The 20,647-nt window shown below is 40.5% G+C and overlaps 1 protein-coding gene across 2 annotated transcripts in view; it reads right to left on the bottom strand.

The window, feature by feature from the left end:
- spred2 (sprouty related EVH1 domain containing 2) overlaps positions 1–20,647 on the bottom strand; it is a 91,281-nt gene that overhangs the window by 18,517 nt on the left and 52,117 nt on the right. For both annotated transcript variants that reach the window (XM_008114818.3, XM_008114825.3), the window contains exons 2-4: positions 13,575–13,752; positions 11,692–11,860; positions 8,986–9,050 (exon numbers count right to left, since the gene is read on the bottom strand). In XM_008114818.3, the coding sequence (XP_008113025.1) occupies positions 8,986–9,050; positions 11,692–11,860; positions 13,575–13,752 (412 nt within the window). The remainder of the gene's footprint in view (positions 1–8,985; positions 9,051–11,691; positions 11,861–13,574; positions 13,753–20,647) is intronic.

The following is a 20,647-nucleotide window of genomic DNA, read 5'->3' as shown; positions in this document are numbered from 1 at the left end:
GATCAAAGAGGAGTACACAAAACTACCTTCTGGGTTTGTCTTTCCAGGAAGCAACAGAGCCACTGTGAAAAGTCCCATTCCAGCAAGGCCCATCTCTGTGGACTAACAAAGTTTCCAAGCATTTTTCAGAGGTAGCCCTATGTAGAGTAATCCAAACAGGATGTAAACAAGGTATTTGTTAATGAAGTCAAAGGAACGGACACAGTTGATGCAAGCTTTAACTGTGCAAATTAGACTGGCACCACCCTACTGTTCTTTTGCCAGATGGGATTTTAATTTAAGTGGTCTTTGGCAACTGATTGGCTGATGGACGGGTTTTTGTATCCCACCCTCCTGGTTATGTCTTTAAATTGCTTTCAATTTGGAGATTTTATTGGTAATAGTTATCTTTTAAAGGTGCAGTATAACTGAATGGTTTTAGTTGCATCAGTTCATTCATGACATTGTGAACAGGCTTAAGTCCCAGTCTTGAGAGGGCAGCAAGAAATTGATTTATGTATGTAAACCACATGTATGGGTCTTCCAAAGAAAGTGTTGCTTGATGCTAGGATCTGGGTTTGATATTCTTAGAACCTAAGAAGAGAAGCATCCAAGCAATTCCAACTGTGTCTATAGCTATTCGAACTGAGCAACTATGCTCCTCAATTCTAGGCAAAGGTTTATGTTTGCTGAAATTTCCACGATAGTGTCATTTCTGTGATTAGCAGTACAATTTCAGAATACAACCACCAACGACAAATTGGCAGTGTCAGGACAGGCACCTTTTTGCTAAGCCTGTTTGTCACAATCCATTGAAGATTGCTAAGCTGTTCTGCATAAATATTATCTCTTTGTAATGCATAAAAACGAATGAGACAAAGCTAGCAACGTATTGCGTCCTATCCTGATTGTTAGCAAAGTTAATCACTGCATGTTGGTGTTTCTCCCCCCAAAGCATCTCTTTCCCCATGCCAAGTTTAAGTACAAACAGGAAACAAAGTAAATAAACTCCAACATTTCTACAACTGTTCATTCAAATTTATTTATTTACTTTGTTTTATACCCCACCCTCTCTCCCTCAGACTCAGAGCAGCTCACATGGATCAATAATGTTGAAATTTGGAGGATGTTAGAGGTTGAGCATGAAACATTTGCACATACTTGTCAGGTTGCATGTGCATTTGGCATAAACCACAAAAAAATGACACATTCCAAATATGCTTGTATATTCCTTCTCTCTCCCTGAGATGAAAAATAAAAAGAATCAAGAATGTAAGTTTTAAAGTATAAATGAAAACATCATTTATCCCTCTACTTCTGCCCTGCTGTGTTTCAGGACAAAACTATTAATTTGGGCACAGTCACCCATTAAAAAATGTCAACTATTAGAATGTAAACTATTTCCTGTCTTAACAAACAAAATGCTGCCTCCCATTTAGTAACATTTGTTTCGCCTAGGCATTTGATAAGAAAAACAATGCTGATTGAGACCATATTGCCTTTATTAATAAGTTGAACAAAAGGCACAGCATTCTATTTAAAAAAGCAAAAGGGATTTGGAGGAATGACAACATTACAGTCACACACACAGCTAGTTATGTTGCCTTGCAATGAAATGTAGACTATCAAATAGGATTTATCAGGCCACACCCTGGTAGCTTTGAATGAAAAGTTAATTAAAAAAAAGATCAACATTACATGGTTCTCAATTTAAGACAGCAACACTCAATTGTCTTTTAAAATCCCAAGCTATCTCTCTACATCAGTGGTTCCCTACCTTTGGGCCTCCAGGTGTTTTGGACTTCAACTCCCAGAAATCCCAGCCAGTTTATCAGCTGTTAGGAAGTGTGGGAGTTGAAGTCCAAAACACCTGAAGGCCCAAAGGTAGAGAACCACTGCTCTTCATCCTTGCCTGATGAAAGAAACCTATGGTTTAGTGTTAAAAGATTGCACACAGAATTACTCACCTGTTTGGTTGACTTAACTGTATTATCACAATACAGACCCTGGGATTTACCTTATGATTATCATGTATTTGCTAATTACTGTATATACTCATGCATAAGTTGACCTCTTATATATAGAAAGGGCAGGGTTTTTTGGGAGAGAGACAGAGGGCAGAATTAGGAATTTTGATATGAACTCTGAATAAGTCAAAGATTGTTCCATAGAGAGGGAAAGGCACCAGTGTTGATTTAAGAGGTCAGCTGCCCCCTGTCATACTGAAGACTAGCATATTTGATGTAACTTAAGTTTTTATGATGTGTCTAATAAAGTGGGCTGAGTAGACTACACTGCACAAAAGAGCATGTAAAATTAAACATATTACTAAGTCTTTAATAAGCCACAAGACTCACTCTTTTTTCTGTTTCTAGGGAAACTTCACACATTAGAGTTGTAAATCCTGATTACATTCATCCTCCAATGTGTCTTTCAGAAAACCATTTTTTTTCTCCTCACTGTGAAATTTACAGGTTTTTTTGGTTGGTGATATGTTTTTGGAGGAAAAACTTACACATTTCATAATTTTTTTTGGTGGAGGGAGAAAGGCTTGAGGGTGAATTTGGAAAAAAAAACTCAGCACTGGAAAATGCTGTCCCAGATTAGATAACACTGGATGTATTTTGCACACACTGAATTTTGGGCCATCCAATAAATAAATAATTAGAAATTCTTACATTAAGTTTTAAGAAACTGCCTATTACAGTAGAGTCTCACTTATCCAACACTCACTTATCCAATGTTCTGGATTATCCAACGCATTTTTGTAATCATTGTTTTCAATATATCGTGATATTTTGGTGCTAAATTCGTAAATACAGTAATTACAACATAACATTACTGCGTATTGAACTACTTTTTTGTCAAATTTGTTGTATAACATGATGTTTTGGTGCTTAATTTGTAAAATCATAATCTAATTTGATTTTTAATAGGCTTTTCCTTAATCCCTCCTTATTATCCAACATATTAGGAGCCCCCGATGGCGTAGTGGACTAAAGCCTCGTCACTTGAAGGTTGGGTTGCTGACCTGAAAGCTGCCAGGTTCGAATCCCACCCGAGGAGAGCACGGCTGAGCTCCCTCTGTCAGCTCCAGCTCCATGCGGGGACATGAGAGAAGCCTCCCACAAGGATGGTAAAAACATCAAAACATCTGGGTGTCCCCTGGGCAACGTCCTTGCAGACGGCCAATTCTCTCACTCCAGAAGCGACTCCGGTTTCTCCTGACACGAAAAAAAATCCAACATATTCGCTTATCCAACGTTCTGCTGGCCCGTTTATGTTGGATAAGTGAAACTCTACTGTATTAACTTTCAGCAATTAGATTGATTAAAATTTCATTTATTACAGAAACATGATGAATGCTCCCTTCCTTTTGGCATCTTGGTTTTGCACCAGAGCTAAGATCTCTCAAGGTGGTTAATAAATACTTGGGAGTGCAGTCTCAAAAGTGAAAATAACCTTGGTTGCAAGCAAGAATCTTTCACATCCTTGAAATAGATTAAACGTTGCTGATCTCAGTGCCACAACCTAATTTCTCCTTTCCAACTTGACATATATTTAGAAGTTACATTTGAAGTGAAGCGAAGGTTTGCCTCTCATTAATCACCTACCTACTGCACCAATCTACACCAGCAGATGACAAACTTGCAGGAGCAATTTTCTTATCCCATCATGTGTTGTGCAGCCTTTAACGTTAAGGAATCACTGCATTTTGTTCTTCAATCAGACTTCAAAATCTTACTTTTTTTCCACGTCAGGAGCAACTTGAAAAACAGCAAGTCGCTTCTGGTGTGAGAGAATTGGCCATCTTCAAGGACGTCGCCCAGAGGATGCCTGGATACTTGATGTTTTACCATCCTGTGGGAGGCTTCTCTCATGACCTCGCATGGGAAGCTGGAGCTGACACAGGGAGCTCACCTGCTCTCCCTGGATTCGAACTGCCAACCTGTTGGTTAGCAGTCCTGCCGGCACAAGGGTTTAACACATTGTACCACTGAGTGCTCCAAAATCTTACTCGTTTTTCAGTATTTGTACTGCTCTCCATAGGAACACTGTAATTAAATTCTGTATGTCCTATAAAATGAACTAAGATGCTGTTTATAAAAATGAAATCTTTCTCTCCCTCTCAGGTTAAAGAAGCAGATGTAAATTGATTGCTAACAAAGAAAAAGAAAAATCAAGTGTAGGCACACACATTCTCCTATGCGCATTTAACAGCGTGGCTCTAAAATGCTTGACACTCTTAAGGGAGACAAAAGTAGGCCAAAGGTTTCATGAAGGAGTTAGTGGGAAGAGATCTGGTTTCTCAATTTTGTTTATAGAGGGATGATGTGGGAAGAAAGGAGACTGTGCATGTTTTTTGCATTTTACATTATTTATGCTGACTATGCAGACAAAAGGATGTGTGATTTTATTTGCAGGATCCATATATAATCATAAGTCTTACTCATGTGCTATACATGGTCCAAGCAATTAGATATGTAATGTACCTGGGAAAATCATCATTCTAGATATATCTATGTCTTATCTAGAGAAATATTAAATGTGCTGATAAAATCCACATATTACAAAACTACTGAAAATTGAGTTTTACAGCTTTCCCAATCTCGTACCTGCATTAAAGTTTTATGGCCAGAAGAGATTATGAATGAGGCAGAAAAATTTGCACAACAGACTGCCCTGCCACGATTCCCCCCACTCTTTCACCCAATTATTTCTAATAAGTCCCTTGTATATCGGTATGGACTGTGAGCTGCCACACAAGTAGCCTAAAAATACAGTACATCTGAAACAGGTTGTGGTCAAGATAAAGGAGTATTTTTGTTGGGGGGGGGGGGGAGAGAAAAAAATGAGATATCAACTGGGTAGGAGAGAGATAACACCAGAAAACAGACAAAGTGATTCTGAGTCAAGAGAGAAGGCAGCAAGTTACACATGCCCCAAGGCAGTGCCCACCACCTGCCCAGCCATCTATCTTCTAAAGGGTTGTGAGCGGTCAGGGAATTGGGGGAGAGGATAAACGTTCTTTTGCCTACTGAGGCTGGCCCCTTCATTCTCGCTCTCCTCAACTGAATCCAGCCCACCTCCCACCTTTTCTTTTCTTGTCTGCCTGTTTTCTCGCTTCCTTCATAAGGAAAATGTTGAAGTCAGCTCCCACTCCTGCGCTTTCCATGTTGCCTGGCAGTTGAGGAGAAACGTGAGGCAGGGGGAGACTGAATGCTATGCATCCACATCAGCCACTGAAAAACGTTACAAAACCAGGCTTCACTGTTTCTTTATTACCCACCGCCAAGGGCCTCATAGACAGACAAGGGACTGTGCTATAATGTCAAAGAGGGCCAAGGCACAGACTTTATCTCCCTCGTTACCTTTCATTGGCTGCCACCCCTGAGACTAAGGGTAGGGACCAACAGAGAAGAGCTGGGAGGTCACTGGGAGGCAGGCTCTCAGTGTTTTTTGTTAATTTGTTTGCTTCCCAGGGCTATGGATATTACACAGCGGAGTTGAGAGTGTGCACACTGTTTGTTTAGTACACAGCTCCATATGCTTTTTTTCTTGTCTTTGTGGCCCTCTTATGTAGCCTGCCAGTGGTTTGTAGACCACAGGTTAACAACTGGTTCACTCTACCACTTCTTAGGGAACACCCCTCCCGAAGTAGCAAATAGAGGCTGCAGGCTAGTAGAGACAAACTGTGCCGGGAACAATCCATCACAGCAGAAGCCTATCATTACATAGCAAACTGGTGATTCTAATTCAAGCAACTTGCCAGCTTGCAACTCAGATAAAGGAAGGCCTATGCTGAGTACCTATTCTTAAAGAACTGCACAGTCTAAAACTATTCACACTAGGAAGAAACATTAGCAGCAGAACTAATCAATACACTAAATGGTCAGGCAGAAGGATGCATGGAAGGTGTGGAGATGGTGTGGAGGTGACACACAGATCTGTACTTTGTGCATAACCTTTTCTGGCTACTCTTTCCAGTTTGGGAGTGACAAAAAGTTGTGATAGTCTACTGGACAAAACCGAAACATATTCAAAGTTATCAAAGAAGTACTTTGAAGAGCAGGAAGCCAATAACGTTAAATAAATGCTTGCATTTTGACATGGAATAATGCAGTTACAGGAAGCTGTTTTAATGATCTTTGATCATAATGGCATAGTTCCCCAAATCTCACTTCAATCAGATATGTACTGTCAAAGGCTTTCACAGTTGGAATCACTAGGTCTTGTGTTGTTTCCGGGTTGTACGGCCGTGTTCTAGGAGCATTTTCTCCTGATGTTTCGCCTGCACCTGTGGTTGTGATCCTCTGAAAATGATAGCCACAGATGCAGACTAAACATTAGGAGAACATGGCCATATAGCCTGGAAACCACACAACACCCCAGATATGGATTTGTTTTCACGAGGTAACATTTTATCCTTTGAGAGAGAAGAGTCATATCATTTCAAAAGCCTACAAAGAAGATACACCCCCAACTTACACCATCAAAACCAGCATCTGTAGTCACAAGGGCAGGACGTTCTGCCCTGTTAAGTTTTTGAGTTCCCAAAAACTGATCTGTGGTTTGTCAGCACAGAGAAACACACACACAGACACAGGCTAGTAATGGCCTTTTTTTTGGTCAAGGTTTACTTTTGTCCTATTGCAACAACCATGAAACAGTGCATCATTAAGAGTTGCAACTTGGTGTCAGAGTCCCCTATTAAAAGTTGCACAGAGTTAGATACTGTGGAGAAGAATGCATTACATTATGACTTAGTGGTACTTCTACTCATCCAAAGGAAAGCAACTGTGAAGAAGGTGGATTAATTAAGTGAAGGCCAAGAACAATTACAGGTTACTGGCAAGGCAAAGCCATGAACGACTGGCTTTACTCAAATTTTCTCTAGAGAAGAACTAGTGCTCAGTGTGCAGCGAGTGGAGAAATTTGCTTTCAAGCATATGGAAAACATTTAGGGGTTGTAATGAGGCCCTAGACCTAAGGTAAAATTACATTACATAGCGAGACACCTCCTAATGGGAATCTGTATCTTTGGAATCCACAGCTGAGTCCTTTTAAGTCCCTCAGATTTCATAAACATTGTAGGGAGGGGGGGGGAAGAAGAGTTAAGCACTGACATTAAACCAATTGTTTTTCCCAAATAAAGTACAGCCACTTACCAAAGGGGACATGGTAAATCAACACTTAAGTATGTAAATTCTATTACATACTGCCCCACAGACACCAGTATGACTCAAATGTATGCACTTCATTGTGAGACAGAAGCACTCTAAAGAGGACATAGAATTTCTGTGTTTGGGACAGTCAGGAAGTGAACAGTCTAGATTAGTAAGCAAGGCCATCACATTATACGTATTTCCAACTGTGTTCTAAGTGGACACATGGGACAAATGGCTAGTGATGCTTTGATATTTCAAAGCAACACACCACCCCAGGGTGCTGATCCACACAACAGAGATGGTCTCGAGGCACTCTTTATTGGGCTGTAGACAAGTAATCCATTTCATCTCCAGCACAGCAGCACTCCCTCCCCTGCTCTGCTTCCCTCTCCATCATGGAATCTATAAATCACTTCTGGCAGGTAACTGGGAAGCAGCTGCTAATGATAGTTTTGCTCTGGAGGAGAGGAAGTCACCTTTTAACCCTGCCTGCTGTTGTTTGTCTTATAACTATGACAAGAGAACAGATGAAAACAACATGCCAACTGTCACAAAGGCTCTGGTCACAGTTGCTCCAGGAAAAAGCATCAAAGCCCAGAGCAACGTTATTATGTTTTTCAGATTGAGGATGTTTGTTCCCTTGGTCAAAAGATCTGGCCCCGTGCATTTCCCCATAACCTTCCCACCTGTTTCTCATCATATATCCCCTGCAAATTCTTGATGAGATATCATTCACATAGTTATATTTTTTGCCTAAATACAGCAATCAATACTGAACAGACATTGCAATTTTCAACTCTAAAAAAATGTTGGTTACTTTAACTCCTCCTCCTCTACCTACATTATTCAATATATTTAAAGCATATGTGTGGCCAGGCACATCAGAGTTCTTGTTCAAAGATTAGAAAACTGATTTCCCAAGACATGTGTTCAATTTTTATTTGCATAATTCTGAATGTACAAATACTGATTTGTATTATTGCATCCCCTCAGGAGCTCTATTTCCAAACTGTGAGTTCAGGGTCACAATCAATCAATCATTATAAAATGTTGTAATACAAACTGTCCTGGTACTCATTGAGTCCATTTATATAAATATTTTACAAGCTGGGAATCCTGAATATGGAATAATGAAGCCACCAGCACTCTATGGGCCCAATCTGTAGTCTGGCTGATTAAATCTGTCAGACAGAATTGAGTTATAAGACTCAACAGAGTGGCAAATGTCTCCTTGAAAGACATCAAGGCCCTGATTCTTTCTGAGGCCTTCATCAAAAGTCAACTGAAATTGACTTTTTAAAATTCATTTCTCCCCCACCTTTTTTTTTTTTTTGCAGAGGGAAGGGCAAGCTTTTTGAACACATGACTGCTAATCAACTCACAATTTAGTTGAAATGAATTGTATGTCTTTTCTGCCTTGTTACGCCTTCATTAACAAACGTGTGGTTGAGGGAAATAAGAGAGGCATATATATGATCTAGATATGACACTATTACATTTTAAACAACTGAATAACCTACAAATGGTTCATTAGGATCCAGATCTGCAACTTCATTTTAACAGGATATTTTTTGTAAGTCAGAGCCTGTGCTGATGCATTTTGTTGCCTTTATGATGCTTCTATTCTTTGTTGTCTCTTATATTTTCATAGCACTCTTTTACTACCTACTGTTCTTTTTAAAATTTTACCTTAATATTAGTATTCTGTAGGCTATATTGAGTATGATCTTATCTCTGAAAAGTGATGCACATTTTGCCACAGCTCTTTAGGCCCTAAAGTCTTTTGCAGAAAAGAAGGAAAACATTCAGCAGACAATTTCAAGTGAATGATACTTACTGTAAAGACGTCATCATCTCCAACCTCAGTCTCATTGTGGATTGTTGAGGATGAAGTTGTAGATCCTGGAAAGACATTTTGAAATGTATGCTGTTGTTATGCACAATCCAGGAAGCAGCTTTATTACACAGGTGCAAAGAAGTATGCATGCACATCTGGGATTTCACTTTGTTTTTGGCAGTCTGTTTTGTAAGTCCCATTTTAAACTTGCCACATTTCATAAGACAACTGCTGATGTGGGGGCGTCCATATTTGGGTGCTCGGGAGGAGGGGGGAGGAGAGAAGGAGCTACACGAAGACCCCAGCTGCATACTTGGGAACTGATGTGTATATCCTTCTGTATTGAAGTCAACATTTTTTGTGTTTTCACAGGAGCAATTAATTTTATCTGAATATTCTTGTGAATTCCCAAACAGATCATTTAAAATGGTAAAGGAAGTTGTTTCAAAATTAGGACTAGTCATACTATGGAAGTTAGAAAAAAGTAACTAAGTCAGTTGCTATAAAAATCTGAACTTTAGTTCTTGCACCAACAGTAAGAATTATTAAAAAACTAAAAAGAAAAAAAAATCAAATCAACAAACAAGTTCTCAATAAAACAAATTTGTAACTTAATCTAGGGGTTCAAATCTCGAATGCTTTAATCAAGAGAAAGGACAATTGAAACACTGATTTGAAAGCAAATTAAAAAGTCATGAGCTAGATTTCTTTAAAACGATTCAGTATCAGATTATACAATTGGAGTCACAATACAGAAGGATTTCTTCAGTGTCAACCAGCAAAAACAGAAAAAAAGTTGAATCAAAATGTCCCTAATATAAGTTGATACAAAGAGTAAGATTTTGACTCAAGAAACAGATTTCAGTGGAAGGTTGGGAAATTCAGTGTTCAGGGTGTAAAAATACCCAACCTCAAGGGTAGAGGAAGGAAATAAAAATATATTAATGAATGTCTTTATTTAAACATTTCCATCTCACCCTATATTTATTTTATTTATTTCGTGTCAAAAGCATTGCATAATAAATATGTTTAAAAGCAATAAAATAAAGGAATCACAAACAGCTAAATAATTTTAGCCCAAAAGTGGGCAACAGCAATCGCATTGTCCGTAGCTTTAAACAACTCCTCCTCCGTGCATGAGGCAGGGCATTGTGGGCAAGCATACATATGAGGGGTTGTTTTGTTCAGCTCCACAGTCACACAAGGTGGAGGATTCCTCCAGGGAGTGCCATCTTGTCAGGTTGTCTTTTGATCTGCCCACTCCACTTCTCAGTCTATTTAGGGATTTCCAAGTTGCCCATTCTTTGTTTGCCCCTGGAGACAGACCCTCATGGGGGGGCCATCCAGTTGGGATTGCCTGGTTTAGCTGCCCAGAGGGACACCCTTGCTGTTGCTGGGGGAACATCAAGAGGAGTGGTGGTTCTCATGAAGCTCCTCCTTGACCTGAGTCTACTGGGAGGAGGCTGATAGTCATGCAGTGGGTGACTTTCACAAAGTTCGGCCTCATTTCTCTCACCGTAAGCAGCAACTTCCTGTCGCTATATATGAAAAGATCTCACTATAGTGTACAGGTAAAATAAACCCACGTTGAGCATTCCTTTTCCAGAAATCTGAAATCCTAAACTGCCCACATGAGTAGCTAAGATTATGACACTTTTGCTTTCTGATGGTTCCATGTACAAAAGTTTTGTTTTATGCACAAAATTATTAATAATATTCTGCATGATGCGACTTTGCTTTTCGCGTTTTCAGTTATACATGAAGCATCCGTATGTCCATGAATGCAAGGGCAGTATGGACCTCTGAAAGCAGCCCCCTCCCCAGTGTCAAAGTTGGTGGGAAGCCCAGCCTCACGGAGTCATATACATTTGCTTTCTTTCCCTGCTGAGAGAAGCCATAGAATTCCATCTGATAAGAAATTCCATCAGTGGAGTGAAGTGACTGAAGCCTGATGGGCTTCTTCACAGAGGAACAGAAATTCAACTGAGCTTTGCTTGCCTTTATCTGCAGAAGACAGATCTTGCTGGAGAGTGTACTGACCCCACACAACTAAGTTTCCCGCCAGATTTGACATCTGGGAAGGGGGTTACTTGTGGGCACTCAGCACTGGCTGACTACGCCCCAACATATGAGTCTTCCCTGCAACTACTCTCCCTTCCAAGGGGCAGAAGGTTAGCAGCGGGTATTTTATCTGGATACTGCACAGTATTTTCAGTTTTCAGCAGCATACCAGCTGTGGAAAGGGAGGAAGGGGGAGACAGGGGAAGGGTTCCAGATATTACATGAAAATTGTATTATGCAAAGGGTCCCAGAATGATCTCTCGAGAAATATGTAGACCTACTGTATTCCAAAATCTGAAAAAAAGAAATACAAAATACTTCTGGTCATAAACATTTCAGATAAGGATATTGGTGGAAATGAGTTTGGAATGCATTTAGAGCTTTAAATTTAATCAAAAATACCCTGAGTTCAGATTGGAAGTATATTGGCAGCCAGAACAATTCTGCAAGAACTGTGATTTCTATATGATATTGCAGTCAACAACCAAGTTACTAATTTTTACATTATCCACAACTTCTAAATAATATTCAAGGACATTTCTACATGCAACAGATTAAAATAGGTTAGCAGCGTAGAGGTAACTTAGAGTTATTTTGCCTCAGTCCTCAAAAATAAAAAGCAACAACAACTCTTAAATGTCGTACCTTCCATGAGATCTTCAATGGCTTTTCTCACCCCTCTATCAAATGCACGTGCATCCGCAGGACTTAGAAAAGTGAGCCCAAACTTTCTGTTGTCAACTTTCCAGTGGTGAAACGTGGGGTTTGCTTTAGTATAGACAAGGTCTTTTTTCACATAGCATTCCAATACCACCTGGGATCAAAAGTACAAAGAGGTCAAATAATGTTTATAATTGAAGGGCATGGGTTAGTTAACATAATTCACATTTCTTTTTTTGCACGCTAAAAAAAAAAAACAGAAAAAAAGAAAAGAAAAAAGAAAGAAAGAACTGTCTGCAATTGTTCTGTCAATTCCCCACTTTGCAATTTCAACTATTTGTTTGCAAGTGCTCTCTATAAGATGTCAGGAAAAACTGTTGAGTGAAATGAAAATTCTTTAAAACATTTTCTGCTGCACTGAAAACGGAAAGCATTCTTACATTATATACTACATTTTGTAATCTGTCTAGAGCAGAGCTTAAATTCTCTTGAGGGCCAAAATTTCCCCCCAAAAGTTGCACTCTTATTTTGTTCAGTATATTAATAATCTGCTTGCTTACACCAATGCAGGTGGTAGGGGAGAGGATCTTGTAAAATTAATGAAAATGCAATAACCTTGCTGTACATAGTAACATTAAATATATGCTGACATAGATGAACTGATCCTATGTAAACTAAACAATCATACACATGCTGAATGTAAAGCTTGGTTTATTTTCCCCATTTAATAAGAGATATTGGACCAGGAGACCTGAGATCAAATATCTACTCAACACAGTAACTGGGTGCATTTGGACTAGGGAACCAGGCTACCATACTTCATTAGATTGTTGTAAGGATCAAGTGGGAAAATTACATGTATTCTGCTCCAAATTTCTTTGAGAGACCAAGGCAATAAAATAAACAAGTCTTTTTTTTTTTTTAAAAAAACATCTCTATAGCATGGGGCAACCTTATGGTTTTTGCTTATGACAAATTGTACATTTTAAGGGTAAACAGCAATTCTGCAGAAACGTTAACAAGGAAGAACGATAAAAACTGTTCAGCAAAAACTGATAATGCTCAATGACTAGATAATGCTTAGTGTCTGTTGAGGGTGAGGAAGATGTGCCAACTGGCAGGAACGGGAGAGGAACGGAGTATCAGTGACTCCTATATTTCATGCTGCAACATTTGGCTGCAGACCCCAATACCCAAGGGTACAACCTTGAAGTAGGACCTAATGTCACTGTAAAATAATGATGTCTTTGGTTAAGAATAGTGTGATTAAAAGTAACTCAAGGGTCTTTGCTGGACACTTCTGTTGGAGTAAATCTGTTAGTAGCACTTAGTTTTAGCAGCTAGATGGGATCTTTCTAGCATTGTGATTTAAAAGTCATGCATCCCTTCCTATTTTATTTTGTACAAAGAAGCAGGAACTCTTGGTTCTATAAACAGCTATAGTAAGTAGCAGAATGTCAATTGGAAAGATAAATTATCCTAGCATTTTTGTTTCACCAGCTTATACCTCCAACAGAAGGGGGCATAAATAATTCACTGCCATTTTAAAAGCTTGAATTACTCAGTACAACGTGACTGGCAGGAACTATCCTGCTATGCTGCAGGACTTTTTTTTGGAAAAAAAGTGTCAATTTCACTTTGTAGAGTAAAAACGTGTCAAAACAGGAGATTCAGTGACTATTTCTGGGAATCCACAGAAAATGTTCCTTCAAGTGGGGAGAAAGGCATATCTCCCTCCTACCTCGTCATGTGCCATGCGTGATCTTGTGGAATGTGAATAAAGCTGGTTTTGTGCTGGTAGTGAAGTTGGCTGTATATGTGTATGTGTATAATGAACAGAAAGCAGACACCAAATTAGAATAAGTTACCAGTTTGTCTTTCTGCCTTTCTCCATGGATCAGAAACCCACTTCTTCCATTGCCCTCTGGGCACATGACCTTGCAGACACCAACTCTACTAAGACCACCTCCTTCTTGTGGCAACCATCCTCCGCTGGAGTCATCTCGGGTCATAACCACAGCTTTGACTCTCACAATATAGCTGTCACTGTAACAGACAACAAGAAGAGACCATCAGATTGGATAGCATATTCCACAGATTGTAGTATCTGCTTACCTAGATCTAGAGAAAAACTAGCTAGGTTCTACAGAAGAAGATATTAATAACAGATGTTCTCTGCCACCAGAGCCAAAATTATAGATATACCAGAAATCCCAAGGTAAATTTGGGCTATGGATGAACACATCTAGTTAAAGCTGAAGGACATGTCATAAAACCACATCCGGACATTCTTAAGGAGATACTTGTTCTTACTCTGAGCAGGAAAAAAGAATCCATCATTATCATCATCATATTTGAATTTGTTAAAATGCAGATCCAAGTTCTTTTTGTGCATGTTTCTATAGCAGAAGTGCTCCATCTTCCTCTATATGAAGATATTTGGGTTTTCACCCAATTTTTGACAATAGAACAAAATCACAAAAGCTCATACCACAAAAGCATGTGATGCTTAACTGCGTAAAGACTATTTTTACATAAAATATGGGGGGGGGGGAATAGAAATTAGTAGGAGTTGTAAACCACATTTGAAGGGATTATGAAGTGATGCTAATCAAGGCTATGTAGCTGAAGGCTACATGGAGAAGGCATCCAACAAAAGTCCTGTGGCACAAATATTGTCACCAAGGAAAAATCCTAATCCTGTCTCTAATCCATGGGTCCCCAAACTTTTTAAACAGGGGGCCAGTTCACGGTCCCTCAGACCATTGGAGGGCCTGACTATAGTTTAAAAACAAAACAAAAAACAAAAACTATGAACAGATTCCTATGCACACTTCACATATCTTATTTTGAAGTAAAAAAACAAAACGAGAACAAATACAGCCTCAATGTTAATAATAATAATAATAATAATCATCATCATCATCATCATAAAAATAATAAAGGGGGTTGGAAGAGACCCCTTGGGTCATTTAGTTCAACCCCCTTCTGCCTTTGTGCACCAAAAGCACAAACAAAGCACCCTGACAGATGGCCACCCAGCCTCAATGTTGTTAATAATAATGTTTTTTGTGTCAGGAGCAACTTGAGAAACTGCAAGTCGCTTCTGGTGTGAGAGAAGTGGCTGTCTGCAAGGACGTTGCCCAGGAGATGCCTGGATGCTTTGCTGTTTTTACCATCCTTGTGGGAGGCTTCTCTCATGTCCCCGCATGGAGCTGAGAGAGGGAACTCATCTGCGCTCTCCCTGTGTTGGATTCGAACTTGGCAGTCAGCAACCCAACCTTCAAGTCACAAGGCTTTAATCCACTGCACCACCAGGGGCTCCAAATAAATAAATAAATAAATAAATAATAATAATAATAATAATAATATATATCATACAGTTCTAAACATTTGGGAAGTATTTGACTTGTGATTCGAAATCCAGCATATATATCTCGTTTGCTGTGTTATACTGTGTCTTTGTGTCAATAATATTAATAATAATAATAATAATGAAGGTTGGAAGCAGGGCTGGCCGGAGAAAATTTATAATAGTAAGCGGGGCCATGTGTCTCCCACGGGGCCGGCGGGCCCCGCCTCCCGCCCAGCGTCCCCTGGCCCTGCCTCCCACGCTGTGTGGGAGGCGGGGTCAGGGTGAGTGGCGCGGGAGGCGGAGCCAGGGTTGGCCCCGCTTCCCGCGCTACACACCCTCGCCCGTCTGGCCTTTTCCAGCCCCGCCTCCCGCCTCCCGCCCAGTGTTCCCTGGCCCCGCCTCCCACGCAGCGTGGGAGGCGGCGTCAGGGGACGCTGGGTGGGAGGCGGGGCCAACCCTGGCCCCGCCTCCCACGCTGCGTGCGCCCAGCCGATCTGCGCCTGCATCCAGCAACTTCCGCGCTTTGCCGTTTGGCGCGGCGCGGCAGCGGCGGCACTACGGGGCGCTGTCGCGGCGTCGACAGCGCCCCCTAGCGTCATGCGCCCGAGGCCACAGCTTAACGGGCCTCATAGATCAAACCGGCCCTGGTTGGAAGAGACCCCTTGTGCTATTTAGTCCAACCCTCTTCTGTCTTTGTGCATCAAAAGCTCTAGCAAAGATAAATAAAATTTAATCCCATCTGCTGAATAAATTCAATCTTAGAATCGGATAAGGACAAAGGGGATATGGTTTTGATTGACTATCAGAATTTTTTTTTTTTTGTAGAACCAGTCAAAGGAAGATGGAAGTCAACATTTTTCCTTTTTTTTTAAAATTAGCTTTAATTTTATTTTATCTTTTATTTTTTTATCTCCTCTCTACTCTCTTTTCCTACTTTCTAACAAAAATAAATGTTCTCCCACTTTCGATGGAAAAACACTATTTTCTTATCAAGATACATATATAGATGTTTCTTTTTTTTTCATTTTTCTATATATAAAACTTTGAATAAAGATCATATACAAAAAAAAAAGTCCAAAGTCTAAAAAAAAAAAAAAAAAGCTCTAGCAAAGTACACCGTAATAATAATTAAATAATAATTAAAATACCATTATAAACAAGCAAAGCTTTGGAAGGTGTGCACTGGGTGAGGGAGGAGGTTGGAAAGGCGCACGCCTTTCTCTCCTCCCTCACGCTGCACGCACCTTCCTCGGTGGAGGAGGGAGCTGCCGCTGCGGGTGCCAGATAAATGGCTTCGATGGGCTGCATGTGGCCCCCGGGTCATAGTTTGGGGACCCCCTGCTCTAATCCCCAATATTCTGCCATGTCCACTTGAAAGAAATAGTTACAGGTAAGAAATCTGTCCGTTCTTAGTGGTTAGTGTGAATCACACAATCAGGTGACTAGCAAGTAGAAGTTATCAGGGGTGGGAGTCATGGCACACAGCAGATCATCGCCTCTGGTATGAAATCAAAGAGGTTTATTCACTATAAATGGTGTACTCATATCCAAAACACTGTAAAGAGTCCAATGAAACAATGTACAATGTATTATACAACCCATGTACCATCATCAAAGCTTGCATGAGTATGTTTTGACAGGCTTTATAGTAATAAAAATCTTGAAAAATGACACCAGACTCTTTCCAGTCATTTGAGCAGGAATCAAAGTCATGTGTATCCACACATAATATGCTCAATGAGCATCACACAGAGCATGACTACATTCAAACAAAGCAAACTTGTACAGTCAGGAAAATCATTTGTTTGTTTAAGAATGTCTGGCCACTGAACATTACGGAGTAGGTAGAATACTGTAAAGGGTGAAAGCTATACAAGAGAAAGACAACACAAGTTATCCTCAAAGCTGTCCCAAGAAAGGCGAGGGGCATCACATAACTTATGACAAGAGTACAGAGCGACCAAGGCATGGATCCTTCAAGAATCTAGCATCTGATCGGTAGTGACACAAAAGTAGACTGAATACTCCACATAGCCACCTTACAAATGGCTTCTAATGGGATCCCTTTTTAAAAAGTAGTAGAAGCAGAGGCTAATCCCATGGGCTTTAACGTGGCCCGGTGGTCACTTTCCAGTGAGCTTGTAACACAAATTAATGGTGGATACTATCAATTTCAATAGTCTTTGCGGAAACACCAGTAGTCCCAATCTATCTGGTCCAAGGTGTCAAAGAGGCAGAGCAGGGAGGGTGAGTGGAGCACCCTCATGACATGCAGTAGGTGTTCTGCTCAAGAAATCTGCCAGTAAGTTGTCCTCCCCTGAGAGGCGAACAGTGAAAGGGAAGATGTTTCGCTGTATGCACTACTCCCAAAGCTCCAAAGTCAGTTGTAGTAGTGAGCTGGACCGATGCATCCATCGATGTGTCCACAGTGACTGAGAGACCGAAATGGCATGCTGACACATACGTTCTGTCTGACAGTCAACCAGTGGAGGAAATCGCAAACCTGGTCTGGGATTGAGAGGCGCCTGCCTTGAGGCTCCTAAAAGGGATCAAAAGTGTCGAGGAACTACTGCTGGAATGAGCACATATGTAGGCATGCTAAGGGTCTGTCCGCCGTGGTGGAGGCCGTGTGTCCCAGAGCAATCTGAATGTCTTTGGTTTTGATCTTCCTGAGGAGGTGGCAATGAGTGATTGCCTTGCACATGTTCAAGAATATGTCCTCGGGAAGGAAGACCTTGTTGAGAGTCGAAGATGGATTCAATAAATTGGATTGAGCAGGTGGGCGTCAAGTGGATTTTTCCAGATTGATCATGAAATCAAGGTCTCGTAAAAGATGAAGTGTGAAGTCTATGTTCTCCTGTAGATATGTCACAGACCAAGCAACAAGAAGTCAGTCGTTGAGTTAGGGGTACACTGTGAATTTGCTGGTTTTGACATATGCAGCTATCTCTGCCATTACCTTCGTAAACACCCTTGGTGCAGTTGACAAACGCGAGGGCAAGACCTGGAATTAGTACATGTGGTTCCCAACACAAAAGGCCATAAATCTCAGATGTATCCCAATATGGAAGTAGGTGCCTTTTAAGTACAACATAACAAACCAATTGCCATGTTGGAGTAAAGGCAGTATGGGCGATACCAACATAATTCAAAACCTCTTTGTCTTTATGAAAGTGTTTACGAATTGCACATCCAGGATCGAACTGAGGCCTCTGTCCTTCTTTGGCACAGTGAAGTAGTGAGCCTTATATAGTTTCAGGATGGTGGGCGGGGTTACCAATAAAACCTTTCTGACTAGTGATTCTAGAAGGTTCCAAACAGTGCTCTGTGTAGGAGCAAAATACCCAGTTGTGTGATTCACAGAGACTACAAAGAAGCTGCATTCTCTCTGCAAAGCAAGGCCAGGTATTACTGTTCCGTGCCTTCAAGTTGTTTCTCACTTATGGTAACCCTAAGGTGAACTATAATAGGATTTTTTGTGGCAAGATTGATTCATAACGGGGGTTTGCCTTTGCCTTCCTTGGAAGCTGAAAGAGTGGACTTGTCCAGGGTCAGCTAGTGAGCTTCACGGCCATTGATTTGAACTCTCGTCTCCAGAGTCATATTCTATCGAAGTGCTTCACCACACTGGTTCTCCATGTATAACATATGGCATGATATCCTTGGATAAAGTATGTTTTTCTCTTTTTTCATCTAATTAAATGTTGTGTTTTTACTTATAAAACACAAAGCATTTCATGTCCTTTGATGTCCACTTCTAACTTAAACTGTGCATTTGATGGAATTTGAAGTTTAAAATAAATGAATTCAGTATCATATAAATTGTGGTCTTACATTAACAATGCCTTTCAAGAAATTCACAACGTTGTGTAATTCATGTGTGCAATTTTGTCACTCATCTTCCTGATCTTTTCTGATCAACTTCTGTCACTTTCCCTGATCTCCAATCACAACTTCAAATTTTAAAAATTCCTAGGTCATATTGCCTTAATTAGAAGTTTTTATTACAATTTTTAAAAGTGTGCTAACTCAAAGAGAAACTTTCATATGAGCTTCTCTGAGCATTCACTCTTAAAGGGAGAGTGCATGTTTTGAAACTGCTAAAAATATATCAAGATGGAAATGTCAATACAAGCAATCTATTAGCAATGGCAAAGTGACAGGATATTCCTTTTTTTTTTTTAAAGTGTAACTTCCTTTCACTGAACTAGAGTACTATACTGTAAAATACTGAATTCCTTTAAAAATATATGAAGATTTACATTATATATTAACATTTTATTAAAACTGTCATTTTTTGAATAAAAAAGTCCAATTCATGCCCACTTTAGCTTGCTTACATCGAGTATGGCTATGTCTATGTATTCCATTTTTTGTTTTGTGAGATCCAGCTTTAAAAAAATTATTCTTTCCACATTCCTTGTTTCTATTATATACATTCTGCAGCTTCAGACTTTTCTTTAGCCTCTATGTAGATCAGTAGCTGAATGTCCTTTTGGGCTGAGTCCATTTCCATTGTTAGCCACTGCACTACTTGATTCTTGATTCTTGATAGGATTCATAGTTTGTCTGGTTATGCTGGTTTGTGATGACAACTACCTTACAGTATATAATAAATGTTCATTTTGTTGTTCAACAATAAATATGAGCTCTTCTTCATGGAAAAATAAGACATCCCCTGAAAATAAGACCTAGTGCATCTTTGGGAGCAAAAATTAATATAAGACCCTGTCTTATTTTCGGGGAAACAGGGTAACTCTACAGTGGCTCCACTCCTTCCTGAAGGGTCGCACCCAGTTGGTGAAGCTGGGGGACACCTGCTTGGACCCCTGGCCTTTGACCTGTGGGGTTCCGAAAGGTTCTGTTCTTTCCCCCTTGCTTTTCAACATCTACATGAAATAGCTGAGTGAGGTCATCCAGAGTTTTGGAGTTCATGCCATCTCTATGCAGATGACACTCAACTCTATTATTCTTTTCCACCTAACTCCAAGGAAGCCTCCCAGATCCTGAGCCAGTGTGATGGACTGGATGAGGGCTAACAAGGTGAAGCTTAATGCATACAAGACAAGAGTCCTCCTGGTCAGTCGTGGGGCTGATCCGGGTATAGGGTGACAACCTGTGCTCAATGGGGTTATACTCCCCCTGAAGACACAGTTCTGCAGTCTGGGGATTCTCCTAGACTGTGCTCACACATGATGCTCAGTTGTTGTTGGTGGCTGGGAGGGCTTTTGCAGAGTTAAAACTTTTGGGCCAGCTGCGACCATACCTGAAGAAGTCTGACTTGGCCACGGTGGTCCACACCTTAGCTATGTCTAGATTAGACTACTATAATGTGCTCTATGTGGGGCTGCCTTTGAAGACAGCTGGAAATTGCAAGTGGTGCAAAGGTCGGCAGATAAGTTGCTAACAGAAGCTAGTTAGTTACAGGGAGCGTACAATGCCTCTTCTGAAGCAGCTCCACTGGCTGCCAATAATTTTCCGGTCCCAATTCAAAGTGCATATTATGACTTACAAAGCCCTTAATGGTTCGGGTCCTGCTTATCTTTGTGACCGTGTCTTCCCCTACAAACCGGCGTGAGCTCTTAG

This window comes from Anolis carolinensis, chromosome 1 (assembly GCF_035594765.1).
Source record: "Anolis carolinensis isolate JA03-04 chromosome 1, rAnoCar3.1.pri, whole genome shotgun sequence".
Lineage (NCBI taxonomy): Eukaryota > Metazoa > Chordata > Lepidosauria > Squamata > Dactyloidae > Anolis > Anolis carolinensis.
The sequence above is the reverse complement of the archived record's forward strand: the minus strand, read 5'-3'. Positions and strand labels throughout refer to the sequence as shown.